General features: G+C 37.6%; 1 protein-coding gene across 4 annotated transcripts in view; it reads right to left on the reverse strand.

Moving 5' to 3' along the window:
* Positions 1–257: 257 nt before the first annotated feature.
* SANBR (SANT and BTB domain regulator of CSR) overlaps positions 258–17,890 on the reverse strand; it is a 35,423-nt gene continuing 17,790 nt past the window's right edge. For 2 of the 4 annotated variants that reach the window (XM_087930305.1, XM_026695395.2), the window contains 14 exons: positions 17,643–17,729; positions 17,435–17,545; positions 16,685–16,808; positions 16,321–16,473; positions 15,104–15,249; positions 14,768–14,867; positions 13,611–13,643; positions 11,786–11,885; positions 7,096–7,187; positions 6,691–6,719; positions 4,013–4,086; positions 2,592–2,680; positions 1,608–1,699; positions 271–1,100 (listed from right to left, as the gene is read on the reverse strand). In XM_087930305.1, the coding sequence (XP_087786431.1) occupies positions 1,064–1,100; positions 1,608–1,699; positions 2,592–2,680; positions 4,013–4,086; positions 6,691–6,719; positions 7,096–7,187; positions 11,786–11,885; positions 13,611–13,643; positions 14,768–14,867; positions 15,104–15,249; positions 16,321–16,473; positions 16,685–16,808; positions 17,435–17,545; positions 17,643–17,729 (1,267 nt within the window). In that variant the 3' untranslated portion in view covers positions 271–1,063. Of the gene's footprint in view, positions 1,101–1,607; positions 1,700–2,591; positions 2,681–4,012; positions 4,087–6,690; positions 6,720–7,095; positions 7,188–11,785; positions 11,886–13,610; positions 13,644–14,767; positions 14,868–15,103; positions 15,250–16,320; positions 16,474–16,684; positions 16,809–17,434; positions 17,546–17,642; positions 17,730–17,890 lie in introns of all 4 variants that reach the window. The other 2 variants (XM_087930307.1, XM_087930315.1) reach the window with 2 other exon arrangements.

Consider the following 17,890-nt stretch of genomic DNA (forward strand, 5'->3'; position numbering starts at 1 on the left):
AGTGAGGATTACCTGTAGATGGGAGAAGGAGCTGCAAAATGTTGATTGATGAGTTGGAAGAGAGGTCTTTCTTCCCTTAAAGCTCTTAAAAGGAATCCTGCAGATGCTTCTATGCAATATTCTATGCAGTGGATGGTTGCAGAAGAGAAATGCTGAGCTAGGACTACATACATTAGCTCTTCAGTCTACTTCTATCTTTACAGCACTTCATAGAATCCATTTCTGCCAAAAGGTGTTATTACATTTAAGAGATGAATGACTTCTAGTTTTCAATTTAATATCAAGGAGCAGGTTGACAACTTGAAGCCTTCATACACAAATCTTTCTAAACAAAGATTTAATTTTGCAAAGAGATGTATACATAAATCAGTTATAAAAAAACCTTATCCTTACAAGCATGGACTTTACCCTTATCATTTGTCATATTTGGCACTTCAGTGCAGAAAAAGATTGTGGGGTTCCCTGCACCCATAAAATAGTGTAGTTTTTTCTCTTAACTGTTTTTTATTTAAGCATTAAAGAAAAGAAGTTTGGAAAGGAAGCACCTATTAACATGCACACTGTCTCACTGAGAGAGAACACTTTAGAGAGGAAAACTTAATGGCAGAACAGGAATAAGATCAAGATTTTAAACAGGATGCCAAGGCATTACCACCTTATTTTTATACAACTAAATCATTACAAGTTAATATCGTTGCCAGATAAAGCAAAAGTATATAAAAAGGCCAGGTTTGACTGTTACTAAAAATTGATAGCAAAATATGAAATTCTTAATTTCATTAGCACCACTTTTTCCACCCTCAGTCAAATAAGGGCTTTACATTTTGTTTTGCAGGCTTATAAATGCACCATTTTGCTTAAGAGAAAATGGTGTATTTACAACTTACAACAGATGAAAAATGGGTATTAATTCATTAAAACAGAATAATTAACATGGCAGACGAGAATGTCAGTCACTGAAACCTTTCGGAAGAAGCATGCCCCGTTTCTGGAATCTTGGAAGCAGTTGCAGAAGGCAGGAAAGTGCTTTGGGTTCAGCGCAGAAAATCTCTAGGTTTTGTTTTTAAGTTGGGCGGCTTTGACCAAATCGAGCTTTTGTCCTAAATTGACAGAAATAGATTGGAAAAATTGCAACAGAAGTTAACCATAACAATTAATCAATGACTATGGGTCATCTGCTGATTTAGCAATATAGTACCTGAACATTGCACTACCAAACTAGAAACCGTCAAATTTGACCTCTCATTCTTCAATGGAATATGTTATGAGACTCACTGATTTCACAAATTCCCCACTCAATTAGTAATTAGATACAGGGTGAAAGTAAAATGACCACATTGAATCCAATTATTGAAGCTGTAAATTAGTTTCTAAGGAGAATGAAAATTGTATCAGTTCTGAAATTTTAGGGCATGTTATTTAAATATTTATTTATTTATTTATTGAACATATTGGCCACCCATTTAATATGTGGCAACTCTGGGAGGCTTACAATATTACAGTGTAGACATACTGCATATCAAAATCTAGTTGCTCTTCTATAAATCTTTATATACCAATTATAATATTCCTCTTCACTCTCCTTCTCCTATTTACTTAATATTTACCTTATCATTTTTTCAGGAATATTCTGACGAATATTGACTTGTGCAGCTGCCCTGATCTGAGCTTCAAGTCTTGCATAAATTCCGGCTGCAGACTGAAAGGACAGAAGTCAAATAATCAGTCAAATGATTTACAGATTAGGGCTTTATTTCTTACTCTACATAATGGGAGATGGATAGCCTTTGTTAAATGGGATTTTTTTTGTCCCAATGAGAGACAAGGTAAAAGCCTGAATTGTAATTATATTGTAATAATACCCAATGAGAAGAAATCAGTAGAGGTAGTCCTCAACTTACAGTCATAATTGAGTCTCAAAATGGTTAAATGGTTCACATGGTTAAACTGTGCCTGATATTTGCAACCTTTTAGGGGCAGTTGTTAAGTGAAAGTGTTGGTTATTAAGCAAACTAGTGGCTGTTAGACGAATCCATTTTACCCACCCGCAAACAGCCATGAAGGTGTTGCCAAAAGGCAACTGGACTTCCTTATGTTTTTTTTTTTCTTGAAAATGTTTCGTTTCTCATCCAAGAACCATCTTCAGTTCAAAGCACCTTTGGGACAACCATGACCTGGATGATTGAGAACCTCCATAGATACTGAAATAGGGGTAAAATCCAGGGATGTTACTCAAGAGGAGGAGCAAAGGACAACCTAGTTGTGGGTAGGAAATGGTGATTTGTTTTAATGTGACGGAAAGACCTAATCACATCCGATATGGCAATGTGACAGTGTCACCAACCAGAGAGGGAGACAAGAAAAGGACTAGAGCAAAAGCATCAGGCAGCTCACAGCTGGGAAAACCAAGCGGGGGACAAGAAGATACAAGAATTATTTTTAGGTATCATTACTACACCCAACATTCGATGGGGGGGGGGGAGGGCGGGTTACTGGATTATAGAAAGGTAACAAATAATAATTTAAAGGAAAAAATCAGATGCATAGCCAAAATACATCTGATATTAAATTAGAACAGCAATAAAGCTCACTTCTTTGTTTTCTTTTGATTTTAGACGATCAAGATCTCCCAACCTAATTTTTATTAGATGTCGTGTTATCTCAATCATTCGCCGCTGATCTGGAGGGGAAAAAAACACAGAAAAGAAATAGAAGAGCCAGTCACTACAACCTTTTCATTCTTCAGAGTAGCAATTACTTTATTTCTGGCCAAAGATCAAACCCAACAAAGACAGGAAAATTAAAATGAAATGTAGTAAAAGCCAAATAATTAAGTAAATAACAAATCATATCTAAAAAGATCTAAATGAAATCAATAAATATTAATATTAAACCCATAGCCCCCTTTTTTAAAACCCATTTATAGTCACAAAAATCTCTTATAATATTTCTAGAGATCGATCCATTATTATTATTTTTTTAAAGAACTCATCTTTTCTGAATAACCTAAACAACGGGTTAAGAAAACTATTATTCATTCATAATTCTGTCTTAATAACTGAGTAAAATGGGTCTCAAACCAACAGGGACATGGGCAATCTTGTGCTGGATGGCAGACCATGAAGTCTAGCCAATTAGACATCTTTACCATAAAAGACAAGAGAGGTTTTCATCAAAGTAGTTCGGTAATGTAAAAAAATCTACTACTGAGCCCACCATTAGAGTAATGGACTGTTCCACCCATCTCTTTGTAGATCCAGGTAAAGAATTTGCTCCTTTGCTTCTAGTGTTATCTCTCAAAAAGGACATGAAGAATTAGGATGAAGGACCAGAATAATTTAGATCTGCTATTATTAATTTATCCCAGGAAGAAACAGTTAATAACTAGGATTAACTGTGCCAAATGTGCTTTCATCAAGTTCTGCTTTAGCTATTCTTTAAACAAATTAAACATAGATACTGATAGGCAAGAAGGAGAACTTTCTTTATAAAGTGGATTTTCAAACATCTTTTAAATATTGAAAGAATGGACAAAGGCTATACCTCTAGTTTTACATTAAAGTGTGTTTGTTTTAAACTGAAATAAATTAAGATTGCACAAATTAAAGTTAGATAATTTTTAAATAACTTTTCTATCTGTCACATTAAAAATTGTTTGGAGAGTTTCTGAGGCCAATCCTCAAGACGCTGGAGAATACATACAGCCCAGGGCTGCAGTTTATTTATTTATTTTATTTAACTGGAAAATTTATATTGCCACCTACTCGCTCACAGGAGACTCAAGGCAGCTTATGGGAAATAAAAACACAATATAAAAATAATAATAAAAGTAATAAAAAAGATTATGCACATCTTCCAGGAGTATTCACTGATATTAAGATGTTTCATGGACAGAAGAAAGATTTAATTCCTACCTAACAAAAGCTTGGACATACATATTTATGCAGGTATGGAATAATACTAGCATTATTTTATCTATTAAAATTATACAAGCTAAGCAGGTACACCTTACCTTCTTCTCTTTGAGCATCTTGATTGAATCTTAGTGATCTGGAAGGATCCCACTTACTCTGCTGCATACTCATTCTAACGAAAGAGCAGATAAGCCATGACAAAGAACATAGAAGCAAGCAATCAGTCTTATTCTTTCTAGACTAATTCAGGATATATTGGGCCTGTTTTGAAAGGGACAATTATCTGCCATTGCAGAACTCAGAGGAACTGGATAATTTTAGGGCAGGTTGTGAAGTTGGATTGCAGCTCCCAAGGAAGTGAATATTTAGGATCCTTCTCTGGATTTCAGACCTGGCTACAGCATTAAGATAGCACTGTTTACATTTGCTGATGACCTTTGGTGGGTAACATACACCTCCTGCCCTTCCTTGAACCCTCAGCAGGTTCTGATACCATTGATCTTGGACTAGCTCAGGTTAGGAGTGGGAGGCTGTTAAGGTAATTCCCTGTTAGGAGAATGGGTGCACACAGGGAAACGTAGTGAGATTGATGTTGAATAACACATGACCAGCACACAGATACACTGAATAGTAAAATGTAGGTTTTACTTCCAGTAAACAGTTAAGCAAGGTCCAACAAACAGTCCAAGTCCTACACGGTTAAAGTAGTCAGCATTCAGTCCAGGGATAATCCAAATAACAAAGTCCAGTATCATAAACAGTTCAGTAAATAGACTCACAGCAATCCAAGAAGAATGATGATCAGCAACAGTCAATAGGGAAAAATGCAGGAACCAAAAACAGCGAACAACAGAACATCGACCAACTAGCAACTAACAACAGAACTAAGAACCCAGGTTTCTGGCTCCATCTTATGGCCATTTGGGGAACCACACCCAATTACAATTTTAGCATTCCCTTAAGGAGACAGTATTAAATGTCTATCCTGGTTTATGTATTTCCAACCCAACTGTTAGGTATCAATTCCTAACAGAGGCTACAGTAGTTCTCCTTCTTCTAGTGCTGCTTCCAGTTGATATTAATTAGTGAGGAGTCCCAAAGTTGCTTTTTCAAAAGGCAACTTGACTTTGTTTTATTTATTTGATTTGTCAATCACTTACAAGATAATAGGTATAAGAATAAACATGAGTATGAATATAGGAAATAGATATGAATAATTGGGGACTATAGGACAGGGACGTAGGCACGATTGTGCACTTATGCACACCCCTTATAGACCTCTTAGGACGTTTCACTTCTCATCCACAAAGCTTCTTCATTCAGTAAAGAAGCTTCTTGGATGAGGAGCAAAACATCTTCAAGCAAAAAAACAAAGGAAGCCCGGTTGCCTTTTGAAAAAGCACCTTTGGGACAACCATGACCTGGATGACTAAGAATCTCCATAGACAATTAGTGGGGAGAGATCAAACCTGTGGTCCCTACTTGGTACAACTTTTCAGAGTTCTAAGCACTCTATGCTTCTCTATAACATCTGTAGTAAGTCACTAAAGAAGTCATCTGTTAACACAGTATGCCAATTATGCTTAATTATATATCTATGCCCCAGGCCAATAAAGTTATTTATCTTTATCTCTGCATGGAGCAGCATTTCTCCAGAGTTGGTATGCAACTTGGAGGTTCTTCTGAAAGAGTAGCTTATGTGCCTTCTCTGTACTAGAATCTGTCTTATAGAACATAGATCCTATGGAACAGATCAGAATGGCCTGGACACTTCTGGCCTTTAATAAAAGAGACCTGAATGTTCGTCTAGGCATTGGGACTATGAACTTACTATTGGTGGATTTGTTGTTTCATCTGTATGGATTACAATTGGATTTTTAGATCTGGACATATGTTGCTGTCTTCTTCTTATTATTATTATTACCTTCTATTATTGTATGTTTTGCTAGTTTTAATCATGTGTGCTGCCCATTATCACTAGAGCAGGGGTGTCAAACTTGCAGTTCACAGGCCAGAGGCATCGCACGCTAGCCATGCCCATCCCCAGTTTTGTGAAGGGGGGAAAAGTTGTGATACATCATGTGACAACAATGTGTCATTACGAGTTTGACACCCCTGCATTACAGTTAGATGTGCATTTATATAAGCTATTAAAATAAATAACTGAATAAATAAAATTGCCACCCCCTGCTGCATTTATTTAACCTCTCAGCTTAGGCCAAAAATCATAATACCAAAATCGGAATTTAGCATCATGCTCATATACTTATGTCACATATGAAAACTAAATACAACAGCTGGAGCAGCAAACTATGGCTTATGCTCTCCCTCCAAACCACAAGAACATATCATAGCCTGAAACTATTTGAAAGGAAAGTACAAACCAGTTTGCCAGTTCAGACATCAAACTGTTTCTTGTAAAATAAGTGGGCATAGCAGAGGAGGAAGACATACATAAGCATTAAATATCATACCTACAGCATTAACATTATGGTTTGACAAATTATTGTATTAACCAAATTAGTACAGGTAGTCCCTGCTTCCCTATCCATTTGACCTTTCAATGGGATTGTAAATAGAGATTTATAACTGGGTCCTCAAAGTTGAGGATATTAAGAGTCACAGTCATGTCACTCTGATTTGGGCACTTGGCAACCAGCATATATTTATGATGTTTGTAGCCACCCAGTCATTTGTTCAGATGGGCAGCTATATAAATAATAAAATACTAGAGTTTGCTTTAATGGCTTTCCTCTAAATTTTAGCCAATACTTACATAAAGGGAGATGTGTCTCGAGAGTTAGGCTGTCAAATAAAAGAAAAAAGGAATACACTAAAATAAGAAAAATCTTTATTCAAATTTTCTTTACTTAAACTATGCAAACTACTAACCACAGAGGATTTCCCTTGGAGATACTTGTTTTTAGGCTCAAAGGAACAACAAAACCCTAATAGTTATGAAGTCAGAGTTTATATCTACTAACAAAACTAACCTCATTATGACTAGTTCTTTTCATTTAATTATTGAGACTTAAGTCTTATTCTAGATCATCCATCAAACAGAAAGGCCTATCTTAAACTAATTTTTCAGAGTTGAACTGAACATAAAATCAAAGTTGTTACTACTTTCAGTGAATAACAAAAAGTTATTTTTATAATACTTTACGCATTTCAGATTTACCTTCTCTAACGTTTTTTCCTTCTTTTGAATATTAGGTGAAGATACTTGCTTTTTGGGGTTTCTGATCAATTTTTTTGGCCTCTCTTTTCTTCCTGTTAATTAAAAATAGTGTACACAAATGATCAGCATATACCTGTGATGGTGAACCTATGGCACGCATGCCACAGGCGGCACGCAGAGCCATTTGTGCCGGCACGCAAGCCGCAGGCAAACTTACCTCACTGCGCATGCATGCACCTCACAGCTGATTTTCTGGCTGGTTTGAGGCCTTTTTTGGCCTCCCAGAGGCTTGAAAAAAAGCCTCTGCAGGCTTTGCAGGATGAATAATAGGCCCATTTCATCACTTCTTTTAATACTGGAAGTGACGAATCGGGCCTATTATTCAGCCTACAAAGCCCACAGAAGTTTTTTTCAAGCTTCTGGGAGGCTGCAAAAGGCCTCAAATTGGCCAGAAAATCAGCTGTGAGGCGCAGTGCAGGTAAGGGGGGGGGAAATTGCATGCGTATGAACAGGGGTGTGGGGGGACGTGCACATTGCCTTCTGGGGGCTGGCACATGAGTGCGGACTCACGAGCACGCACACAATTTTTGGCACAGGAGCCCAAAAAGGTTAGCCATCACTGGCATATACCATGTTAGGCTCTCTTCATCTGTCATATTCAAATACACAACAATGAATTAAAACATATGTTTAAGCTAGGAATATTCTGAACAAGGACAGATTGACATTTGGAGTTTCTAGATAGTCAAGGTGAAGCTGTATTTCTACACAAAGTGGCTTTCATTATCAGAATCAAGAGTGGGGGGAGGGAAGGAGAGAGGGAGAGTGTCAGCCTTCAAGATTTTTCCTTCAAGATTTTTCTCCCTTTGCTTTGCATCTTTTGGCTGTCATAAGTAACGGGGGGAGGAGGGGGGAATGGTTATGGGAAGTGAGCTGGAGATGTTGCAAACCAGAACTGTATAAGCTGGGGGGGGGGTACATTCTTGCTTAGGTTTCTATCCTATGCTATGCGCAGCTGCAACCCTTTATCAAACTATGTCAAGGTCAACGGACAGAAGCCTCATCACCACCTGGAGTTGCCCACATGATGATATACACAACTTTTAATTGGATGAGCCAATTGAACTATTGGGGGTGGGAACGTTGCCATTACTTTGTATATGTGATTTACGCGCCCATTTTCTCAGATTCAGAATTCTTTTGTTGCTACCACTTGATTTCCAGTAAAAGGTATCTTTTCTCTGATTAAAAGAGTCTAAGTATTTCTTTCTTGGATTTTGAATGGAGCACCAGCTGACATTATTCTGAATCTCCACATTACCAGCCCACCCGGAGAAATAATAAATTTTCTTCCAAGGGGATCTGAACACAATGTCAAATCCAGCCAGCGACCAAGAAGACCTGGGAGCAACTGGAGGACAAGATTCTCTGCTGCTAGAGGAAGCAGGGGAAACCGACTTGTTAGCAGAACTAAATCCTGGGGAAAAACCAGCTATAAAACCCAAATGGTCCCTGGGAGTCGGCTGAAAGGACCCTGAGGAAAAGCCTCCTCCAGGAGTGACCACTACCCATCGGCGTGGAAGAGAGGAGCCATGGCAAGAGAAGAAAAGAAAGAATTTTTTACTAACTCAAGCCATGCATCTTCTAAATGAAGCTATTGGAGAACCTCAAACTGATCAAAGGTATGAGGGAGAGGAGGGGGAGGCAGCCCCAGCCAGAAGAATCAGAGCAGCCACCCCCATAAATCAACCTGGGCTAGCGCAATAGGCAGCAGCAACCCAGGGGCTCCCAGAGGGAGGAGTAATTGCCAGAAGACGTAGAACTCCAAAGGTGCCCCCGTTGGAAGTAAAATATGGGGGGGATTCCAAGGAGTTAGGATTCTTCCTGGCACAAGTCTGCAGCCATATGGAGGAATATGGAGGGGATTTTTTCTCAGAAGCAGCCAAAGTTAGATGTCTTACCAGGGCTCTGGAAGGAACAGCTGCAAAGTGGATGGTGACTTTGCATAATGATAATGCCCCTCAGCTGATGAATTACGACCTGTTCATGACTGCACTGCGGGCCAGATTTGAAGACCCACTTGTTGAACGTAAGGCCAGAATTAGGATGAAGACTATAAATCAGGGGCGGAGATCAGTGGCCAACTACACCCAGGAATTTAGAGAGCTGGCATGTCATATTCGAGGCTGGTCCCAGGGAGCCCTGATAGAAGCTTTTAAAGATGGGTTGGATGAAGATGTATATCAAAGCTGTATTGCCAGAAGAGACCCCAGTGAGCTGCAGCTGTGGTACGTGCTGGCGGCAAAGGTGGAAATTGATCTGACCCGAAACAGATGCCAGGGGTTTTTTGGTTGGAGCAAAATTCAACATCCTTCCATTTGGCCTACAGGGGGCTCCTGCAGTATTCATGCAAATGATCAATCACGTGTTGCATGAACATCTATACAAAGGGGTGTTGGTTTATCTTGATGATATTCTTATCTACATGGAGATTCTTAATGATTATATGAAACAAGTGCGGTCAGTTCTGGAAAAACTTTGAGCTGCTGAGCTGTATGCAAAGTTGTCCAAGTGTGAATTCCACCAGAAAAAAATTGACTATTTAGGTTATCGCATCTCACATGATGGCATAGAAATGGATCCGGGGAAGTTTCATGCCATTTTGGAATGGGCCCCTCCCTGCACCAGGAAACAACTTCAACGTTTCTTGGGATTCGCTAATTTTTACAGTCAATTTATCCCTGCTTTTGCGAAGATTGCAATGCCTATCACAAATCTCCTAAAAACCAAAGGGGAGGCCTAGTAAACCCCTGGAGAGGTCCATGGAATGTCAAGCCGCCTTTGAGAAACTGAAACAACTGTTTGCTGGTGAACCAGTACTCAAGCACCCGGACATGGATGCTCCTTTTGTAATCCAAGCCAATGCGAGTGACATAGCAGTCGGGGCGGTGTTACTACAAGCAAACGAGGACTCTGCAACCATGTGCATATACTTTCCGTAAACTAACAACATTTTGAAGTTAAAGAAATTTTGGATTCTCAAAAATGAAGGGGTTGACTCCAGTATTTGGTTGCTTGGAAACATTTTCCTCCTTCCCAGGCTGAGTGGGTGAATGAGAAGGATGTTAGAGCTCCTACACTTATCAAGGCATTTCGTATTAAATATCCTGATAAACCCTAAAAATTAGTATGTTGCTGTTACATGTATATTTTCTATTACCTTCTATTTTTATCTTTTCTAGGACTAACGTCTCTTTTCTAGAGGGTCAAATGTCAGCCTTCAAGATTTTTCTCCCTTTGCTTTGCATCTTTCGGCTGACATAAGTAACGGGGGGAGGAGGGGGGAATGGTTATGGGAAGTGAGCTGGAGATGTTGCAAACCAGAACTGTATAAGCTGGGGGGTGGTACATTCTTGCTTAGGTTTCTATCCTTTGCTATGCGCAGCTGCAACCCTTTATCAAACTATGTCAAGGTCAACGGACAGAAGCCTCATCACCATCTGGAGATGCCCACATGATGATATACACAACTTTTAATTGGATGAGCCAATTGAACTATTGGGGGTGGGAACATTGCCATTACTTTGTATATGTGATTTACACGCCCATTTTCTCAGATTCAGAATTCTTTTGTTGCTACCACTTGATTTCCAGTAAAAGATATCTTTTCTCTGATTAAAAGAGTCTAAGTATTTCTTTCTTGGATTTTGAATGGAGCACCAGCTGACAGAGAGAGAGAGAGAGAGAGAGAGAGAGAAAGAAACAGATTTTGTAATACAAGAATACAAAACAGTAATACTGAATTAGTATGTCATGCCCCTGGTGGAGACTGACTCTGAGGAAGAGGAGGAACAGCCACAGGGAGTGGGAGTGTGGCTCCAGAGGTGGAGGAGGAGGCTGGGGAAGGGCAGAGGCCGGCTGAGCAGTCAGAGGAGGATCCAGGCCCATCCCCTAGGTCCTGCAGGGAGGAGAGGATCAGGGAAAAGCGAGGTCTACTCAAGAGGAGATTACCATGATCCTCCTCGTGGCTTACAGCTGGGAGCTATGTATATAAATTTGTAACTGCGCAGTCAGAATTGCTGGAGTCAAAGTTTAGTGTTTACTTTGAAAGAGGTTTATCTTTGCTGGCGTTCTTCCCATGGACTCTCCTCGGTTATTTTCCTGGAGTTTATGATTAGTTATCTTGGCTTGCTTCGGAACTCTCGTCAATGCAGTTTGTTTTGGTTTTCTTTTTGCCTCATTATTTACTTTTGTGACTTTAAACTGTGCCTAATAAAACAGTGAAGTTAAGTTGAAGACCTTACAGGACTTTAATGTATGTTTTGGGTTTTGGGTTATTTTAAGAGACTGCGGGTCATCACATAGTATAACTTATATAAGATCCAATACTGAGATGGCTCCAGTGTAATTAACACCTGTTGTTTGCCTATTTTTTTTCATTTGGGGGCTTTTTCTAATTTTTTTTTTTTAATAATAATATTAATAGTTGATTGTTTTGTTGTATGCTGCCCACTCATTTGTTTTCAAGATGGGTGGCCATATAAATATGACAAATGAATGGATGGATGGATAAATACAATGACTAATCCATATTTAAGTTCTAGGAGGAATAATGATTTGTGAAGAGTTTTTTCACTTTCTTATATCCCTAACTGTTATCATATTTAATATTACAGCCAGGAAAAAATACCTGTTTTCCTGGACACTTCTTCTTCATCCCCTACTTCATCCTCTGTGACTTCAGACCCAGTTGTGTATTCATCATCTTCTGAAAGTAGCAACTGTTGTTTCTATTATAGCCAGGGGACAGGGAGGAAATTAATGGGTACCACTCATCTCCAAACAACAATAGATTGTCAGGTAACAGGATTTACACACAATAAAAATTGAAATTTAAAAATTGAAATTTCTGCTCCCATCATCTGGTATATGTGTTTGAAAATTATTCCCTATATGAGCCTTAAGGAATCTTGGACTCGTGTATTACTCACAGAGATCTAGGTATCACTTTCTACCATTTCTGAATTTTTAAAATTCTAATGTTCTGATCTTGATTATGATGAAATGGAAGTAGTGTGGAGAATGTATGTTATATTATCTATTCCCCTAGCTCCCATAATCAATCCAGCAGTCTCATTCCATATTAGTTGTGGTTCCTAAACTAGAATTTAAAAAATGGTTCTTTTCAGTGCATTAAATAGTCATTAAATAGTCCAGGAATGGCAGATTTTCTTGTTAATAGTACTTTTTCATTTGAATTAAAAATTAATTTGTTTTTGTTTTTCCAATCCCAGGCACATCTTCAACATATATAACTTTTAGGATTAATAGGTCAAGTGAAAGAGCTCTATGACATTCTTATATTGATAAGAATGGACTAAAACATACGTTGAAAAACAACAAAGAACCTTAGAACATCACCATTTATAAAACAAGGAACATTTGGGATTGGATGATGGTTAACATCTAATAATTTGAGTTTATTGCTCCCAGGGCACCGGAATCTGGGGTGAGAATAATCAGACATTCAGACAAAAGCATGCCCGTTTATTCTATACATGTCACATAATGGCAGGAAACAATTGTGAGGACTATCTGTTGCACTATTGGTTGCAGTTTGTCAATTTAGATGAAACAGAGAAGGCAACAATCTCTCGCCTGGGAGTCCAAAACTGGTAGCACTATAAAATGAGCAGAATTGCTGATTATTCATTCTCATATAACTTGGATTTCTTATTCTTTTAGATTCTGCCTAACAAAACATGTATTTAGTTAAACATGTATTCACTTATTTTAGAACAGCTCTTGTATTAAAAAAAAAATCATCTCTTTTCTTGCATTACAAATCTCAACCAGGTGTAGTGAATATGGCAATCATTAACATGTTTAGAAATTCTATTATATTTCAAAACAGCCCAAATATAATGGCTGAAGTGGGGCACCATTTTCTTTCCCAGTAGGAGCTACTATTGAGCTGTAAAATCATGATTTGCACAACACAAAATGCTCAGGTCAAGGTTGAGAATGATAATCTACTAAAATTCAATGAAATTATAATGGTAAAATGTAAAACTGCCACCTTGAGCTCCTGAATGAAAAGCAGGATATAAACTTAATTAATAAATGAATATGAATACAAAAGAAAAAGAAAAAAACAAAGAAAGAAAGAGAAAAATAAGAACAAAGCCAATAAACTTATAAGTATAAGCCAACATAGCAAATGAAATTGCAGATGAAATCCCATTCTTGGGATGGCGTGAAGAAGTTTAAAGCTGAACCAGCAACTTTCCAAACAATGTTCTGACTCTAAGCTTTCTGACCAATAACTTGTAGTTTTCCATAAATTATCTACTATATTTATATCCTAATATTTGCTGAAGACAATGGTTTAAATTAAGTTTCAAAGGGGTTTCCTTGAAAGCAGGACCCTAGTATAATAAATCATCTAAGCATGCAGAATACTGAAAATGTAGGAATTTTATCTAATGGAATGTAAATAACTAAGATAAACATACCAGCTGAAGAGTCCAGTTTTTCAGAGAAAGGAACTAAAGAAAGAAAGAAAAAAACCAGGAGAGTTGGAGAATGTGGCAAGTCTACTGTAAGCATTTTTAAAAGGGTCTAATGCAGAGCTGTCAAACTCCCGCCCGCAGGCCGGATGAATTACACACTGGCCACACCCATGCCGGATTTAGTGAAGGGAAAAAAAAGTCCCAATATGTCATGTGATGTTGCCATGACAATGTGAGTTTGACACCCCCTGGTCCAATGCCCACACAAAAGCCAATTCTCCTGTTAAAATGCAATAGAATGGTAATGATACAGGCATCCCCTCCAGCCAAAAGGAGCGGTTTATATCAACAGTTCTGGGAAATGCTAGGATATAATAACAACTCAAAAAATAATCAAAATCATAATATGCTGCATTAAATGATTATTTCCTCTTGAGCTGGTTCCTTTGATACAAAATCATCGCAAGATATAAAGTACACAAGGAAGCAATATTTTTCAAACTAACTAAAATTTAAACTAAGATTTTTCTTACTTTATCAACCAAATAATATCACAATCCTATCTACACAGGTCACCATGCATACAATGATCAAATTATTTTAATAAGCCTTCACTACATCTAACGTAGTAAAACTTCTGTGAAGGCAGCTGATGAAAGCAGAAGACAGAGTGTGGAAAGGGAACAGAGGGCACTCATTCATATATAACTAGTTTGGTATTCTACAATAACAATTTCTTTAGCCCAAACACCTGGGTCTCAGCAGCTTTCCCTCTTTAGAAAGAACTTGGGTAACCTGAGATGAAAAGCAGAAACCACAGGCCTCTTTCTATGCATCAAGTTTGCATCCAATTTACTGGTCTGGCAGAAAGAATTTCCCACACATGCTATACTTACACATTTCCCTAAAGGCACCAAGGTCAATGTGCGTCTCATGAAGGACAAGTGGGGAGATCTGCAATTGTTCAAATAGTGCTACATTCTTGATTATTGCTCAAACTTGATGGGAGATCCATCCAACAAAATTTGGAAAGCCACAATTTCCATACACCTGTCTTAAAGAAAGTGCCTCCCTGAACTGATTTTACTCTGTTGAAATAAGCAGGGTGATATAACTTAATGGAAATTTAAATAGAGGGGAGGAAAACCCAAATTACTCACAGCATTAATTTCTCCTGCTTTGGGCCCCCATGATGAATTTGGCTCCAGTAAAATACTACATTCAAAACCCTTCTCATCATTCAGCCCTATTCCAGAATTGCTTCAAAAAGAAAGAAAGAAACAGCTATGTTATTCCAGTCAGAATTCTGCAGGCAGATGACTGTCCAAAACAGAACATTTTTTTTAAAAAATGGCAAAATATGAAATTAGCAGACAAACACAATGCTTTATTATGCACAATAATGTTGTGGGTTCTAGAGAAGGTTATTTAACTGATGGCATACTTCTAGAATTTATTTTACATAGATAAATAGTAACATATACCTATTTTCTTACCTGTTCTGGTCTTTTGAAAAGGGCAGAACAATAATATTTCGGTGTTGAATCAGATCATTCAGTATTTTAGCTGTCTGATAGGACACATTATCCCCACCTTCACCTCCAGGAGGCAAGCCAATCACATGATCTCTTACTTTACATCCCTTTTATTAAAAAAGAACCAAGAGTGAAAGCCAATGAGGCAAATTAAATAATACATAATTACAATGTATACAATCACAATCTTTACAAACAACAGTGATTTTGGCACAATTGTTATAACATTTGTTATAACATGTGTTATTTTGGACATCCAGTATAATGTAGTGGTTAATGTGTTGGGCTACGAATGAGGAAAATGAACTCAGCCTCTGTGTGTGTGTTTGTTTGTGTGTGTGTGTGTGTGTGTGTGTGTGCGTGCACGCGCACGTTCACATGCGGGAAGGTGGGGTCAAAGGGGGCAGTATGCTGAAAATAGCAGTGCAGCACCATAATGAAATCTTGCCCGCTTTTTATGTATGTGCTGTTACATTGCACTCAACTATCAACTGATGCAGAATTGATGACATGATATCACCTTTATTGTTTTGACAAAAGCAGAGAGATTCTGTGGAGATCCATATTCTAGACTCCTCTGCCACACAAGATTAGTGAGTGCCTCTCAGCTCCCCTCAAAAGTTTGTTGTTGTGGAAAAGTAGGCCTTGTACTGTTTTTAGATATCTCTGCATTTTATTAATTATTTTGTTTAATTTGTTGACCATCTCTTTTCAAACTCTGGGCAGCCTACAGCCCAAAAACTTTAAAATCATCAGAGACAAATACTCCTAACCCAGTAAAAAGAAAGTAAAATCATAGTTACAAGACGGGAAGGAAGAAGCCAGATTTTTGGGGAGAGGGAAGAGGTGGGATTGGCACTTAATTAACCACCTCCATTGAGATACTCCCCTGTTGGGGTAATTGGTCTGGACATATTGAATAAAAGTACATATTAACGATAATGGTTTAAAATTCATTCAGTGAATCATGCCTCATTACAAGTCATAGTAAAACACAAAAACACATAAACCAAATTTGCATACTGCTTGGATGGCATTCATTTACATAAATATGCAGTAGCTCATTAAAAGGGAATTTGGAGCTTTCTTGAGGCTGGAATAGAGATTGAGGGTATAAATTGGTTAGAAACTACCATATGTGGCAGGAAGATTTCAAAAGATTTCTTCCAAATACATACTTTTGGAATAGGAGCAGGATCAAATCTAAGAACTTTTTGGTTACAGCAGGGATATATTCCGGTACCAGTGGAACCAAGACAACTTGCTACACCAGGATAGAGGACTGGTTGAGGATGATATTGGCAATGTGAAAACTCAGTGCACAGGAAAATCTGCAGGAGACACCCAATAGCAACAAACATATATTATCACCATTACCATTCTTGCATTTTTTTTTTACTTAAAAAGGAAGAAAAAGCTGCAAATCAGACTGGACTCTATGATACATTGTTCTTAAATATATATATATATTTCTTAAAAAATGCGACTCTATAAATTTTAAGACAACTAAAAATATCCTGAGGAGACTAAAAAAATACTCACTTGATTACACCTTGAACAGGTCAACCAGTTAATAGTTCCCCAAAGACGCCAGTATACATCTCGCCATGATTTTAATTCTTCAAAAAGACTCAGGAGATACTCATGGATATCCCAAGATTTATCTCTATACAGAAAAATGAGCAGCCGTTTTAGAGAAATTAGTTTTTAATTCTGACTGATTACTGTTGCACGGGTTGGGAAAAAATATAGTTCTTTTTTCTTTCACCATTTCTTTGAGTGATCCTCATTGTGCTAATTTAATGATTGGCAATCTTTCATACATCTCACCTATAGTCTGCTAACATCATCATTTTGTGTTGATTGCTACAGTATATGGAGAAAATTATAAACTCTGAATAGAGTTTAAGTTCTAATAACCTCATTGGCATATCCATATTTATTTGACAACAATATGGAAGTGGTTTACCACGGCTACCTTTGAATAAAGCCTTGGCATTTCCTCACTGTCTCCCATCCAGTGACCCTGCTTAACTTTGTTTTCACTCAAAGTAAATTATACGTTTGAGCCAGTAACAGGGATTGCATTGATCTGCTAAATTGTTTTGTTAATAAATCTATATTTCAAAAATCATTGTTCCTTAGCCATTGTTCCCTAGAGCACCTGGTTAAAACTGTCAGCTGGAATAATAGATGGAGTGTAGTTTATAAACTAAAGATTTTCTACAGCATATGTTAAAAGAAGTTAAGATAAAACATAAAAATGTTGCTGCAAAATGACTTGTGAAGCACCTTATGTGAATATAGAGTATATTTCCATATTGATCCACGTTAATCTTTCCAGGAATACATGGGATTTTTCTTTCAGTATCCTGAATAAGAAGTTTCTTACATAAGTAACATCTGTACAAAAAACAAAAATATGAGAATGATTTTACAAAACTGCAATGAGCTATGGAACATCTGCCAACATCTGCCAAAGCAATGGAGAGCTGTATACCTGTAAAGGGTTGCTGCGTTTCCCTTAGAATCTGCATTCTGATACTCTGGATCAAACAGTCTTTCTATCTTCTTACAGAAAAGTTTGCTATTAGTTACAAAACAAAAGACCCATAAAAATGAGTTACCAAATATTTTATTCATATTCTAAATGTTACATTAAAAACAGAGAAGAAAAGTGCTTATAATATTGCAGCCATTTTTTTTAAAGAAGTGCTGCACCGTGATTCGGGTTCCTTGCATGGTGTT

The sequence above is a fragment of the Pseudonaja textilis genome, chromosome 1 (genome assembly GCF_049901715.1).
Source record: "Pseudonaja textilis isolate UNSWEBS1 chromosome 1, rPseTex1.2, whole genome shotgun sequence".
NCBI lineage: Eukaryota > Metazoa > Chordata > Lepidosauria > Squamata > Elapidae > Pseudonaja > Pseudonaja textilis.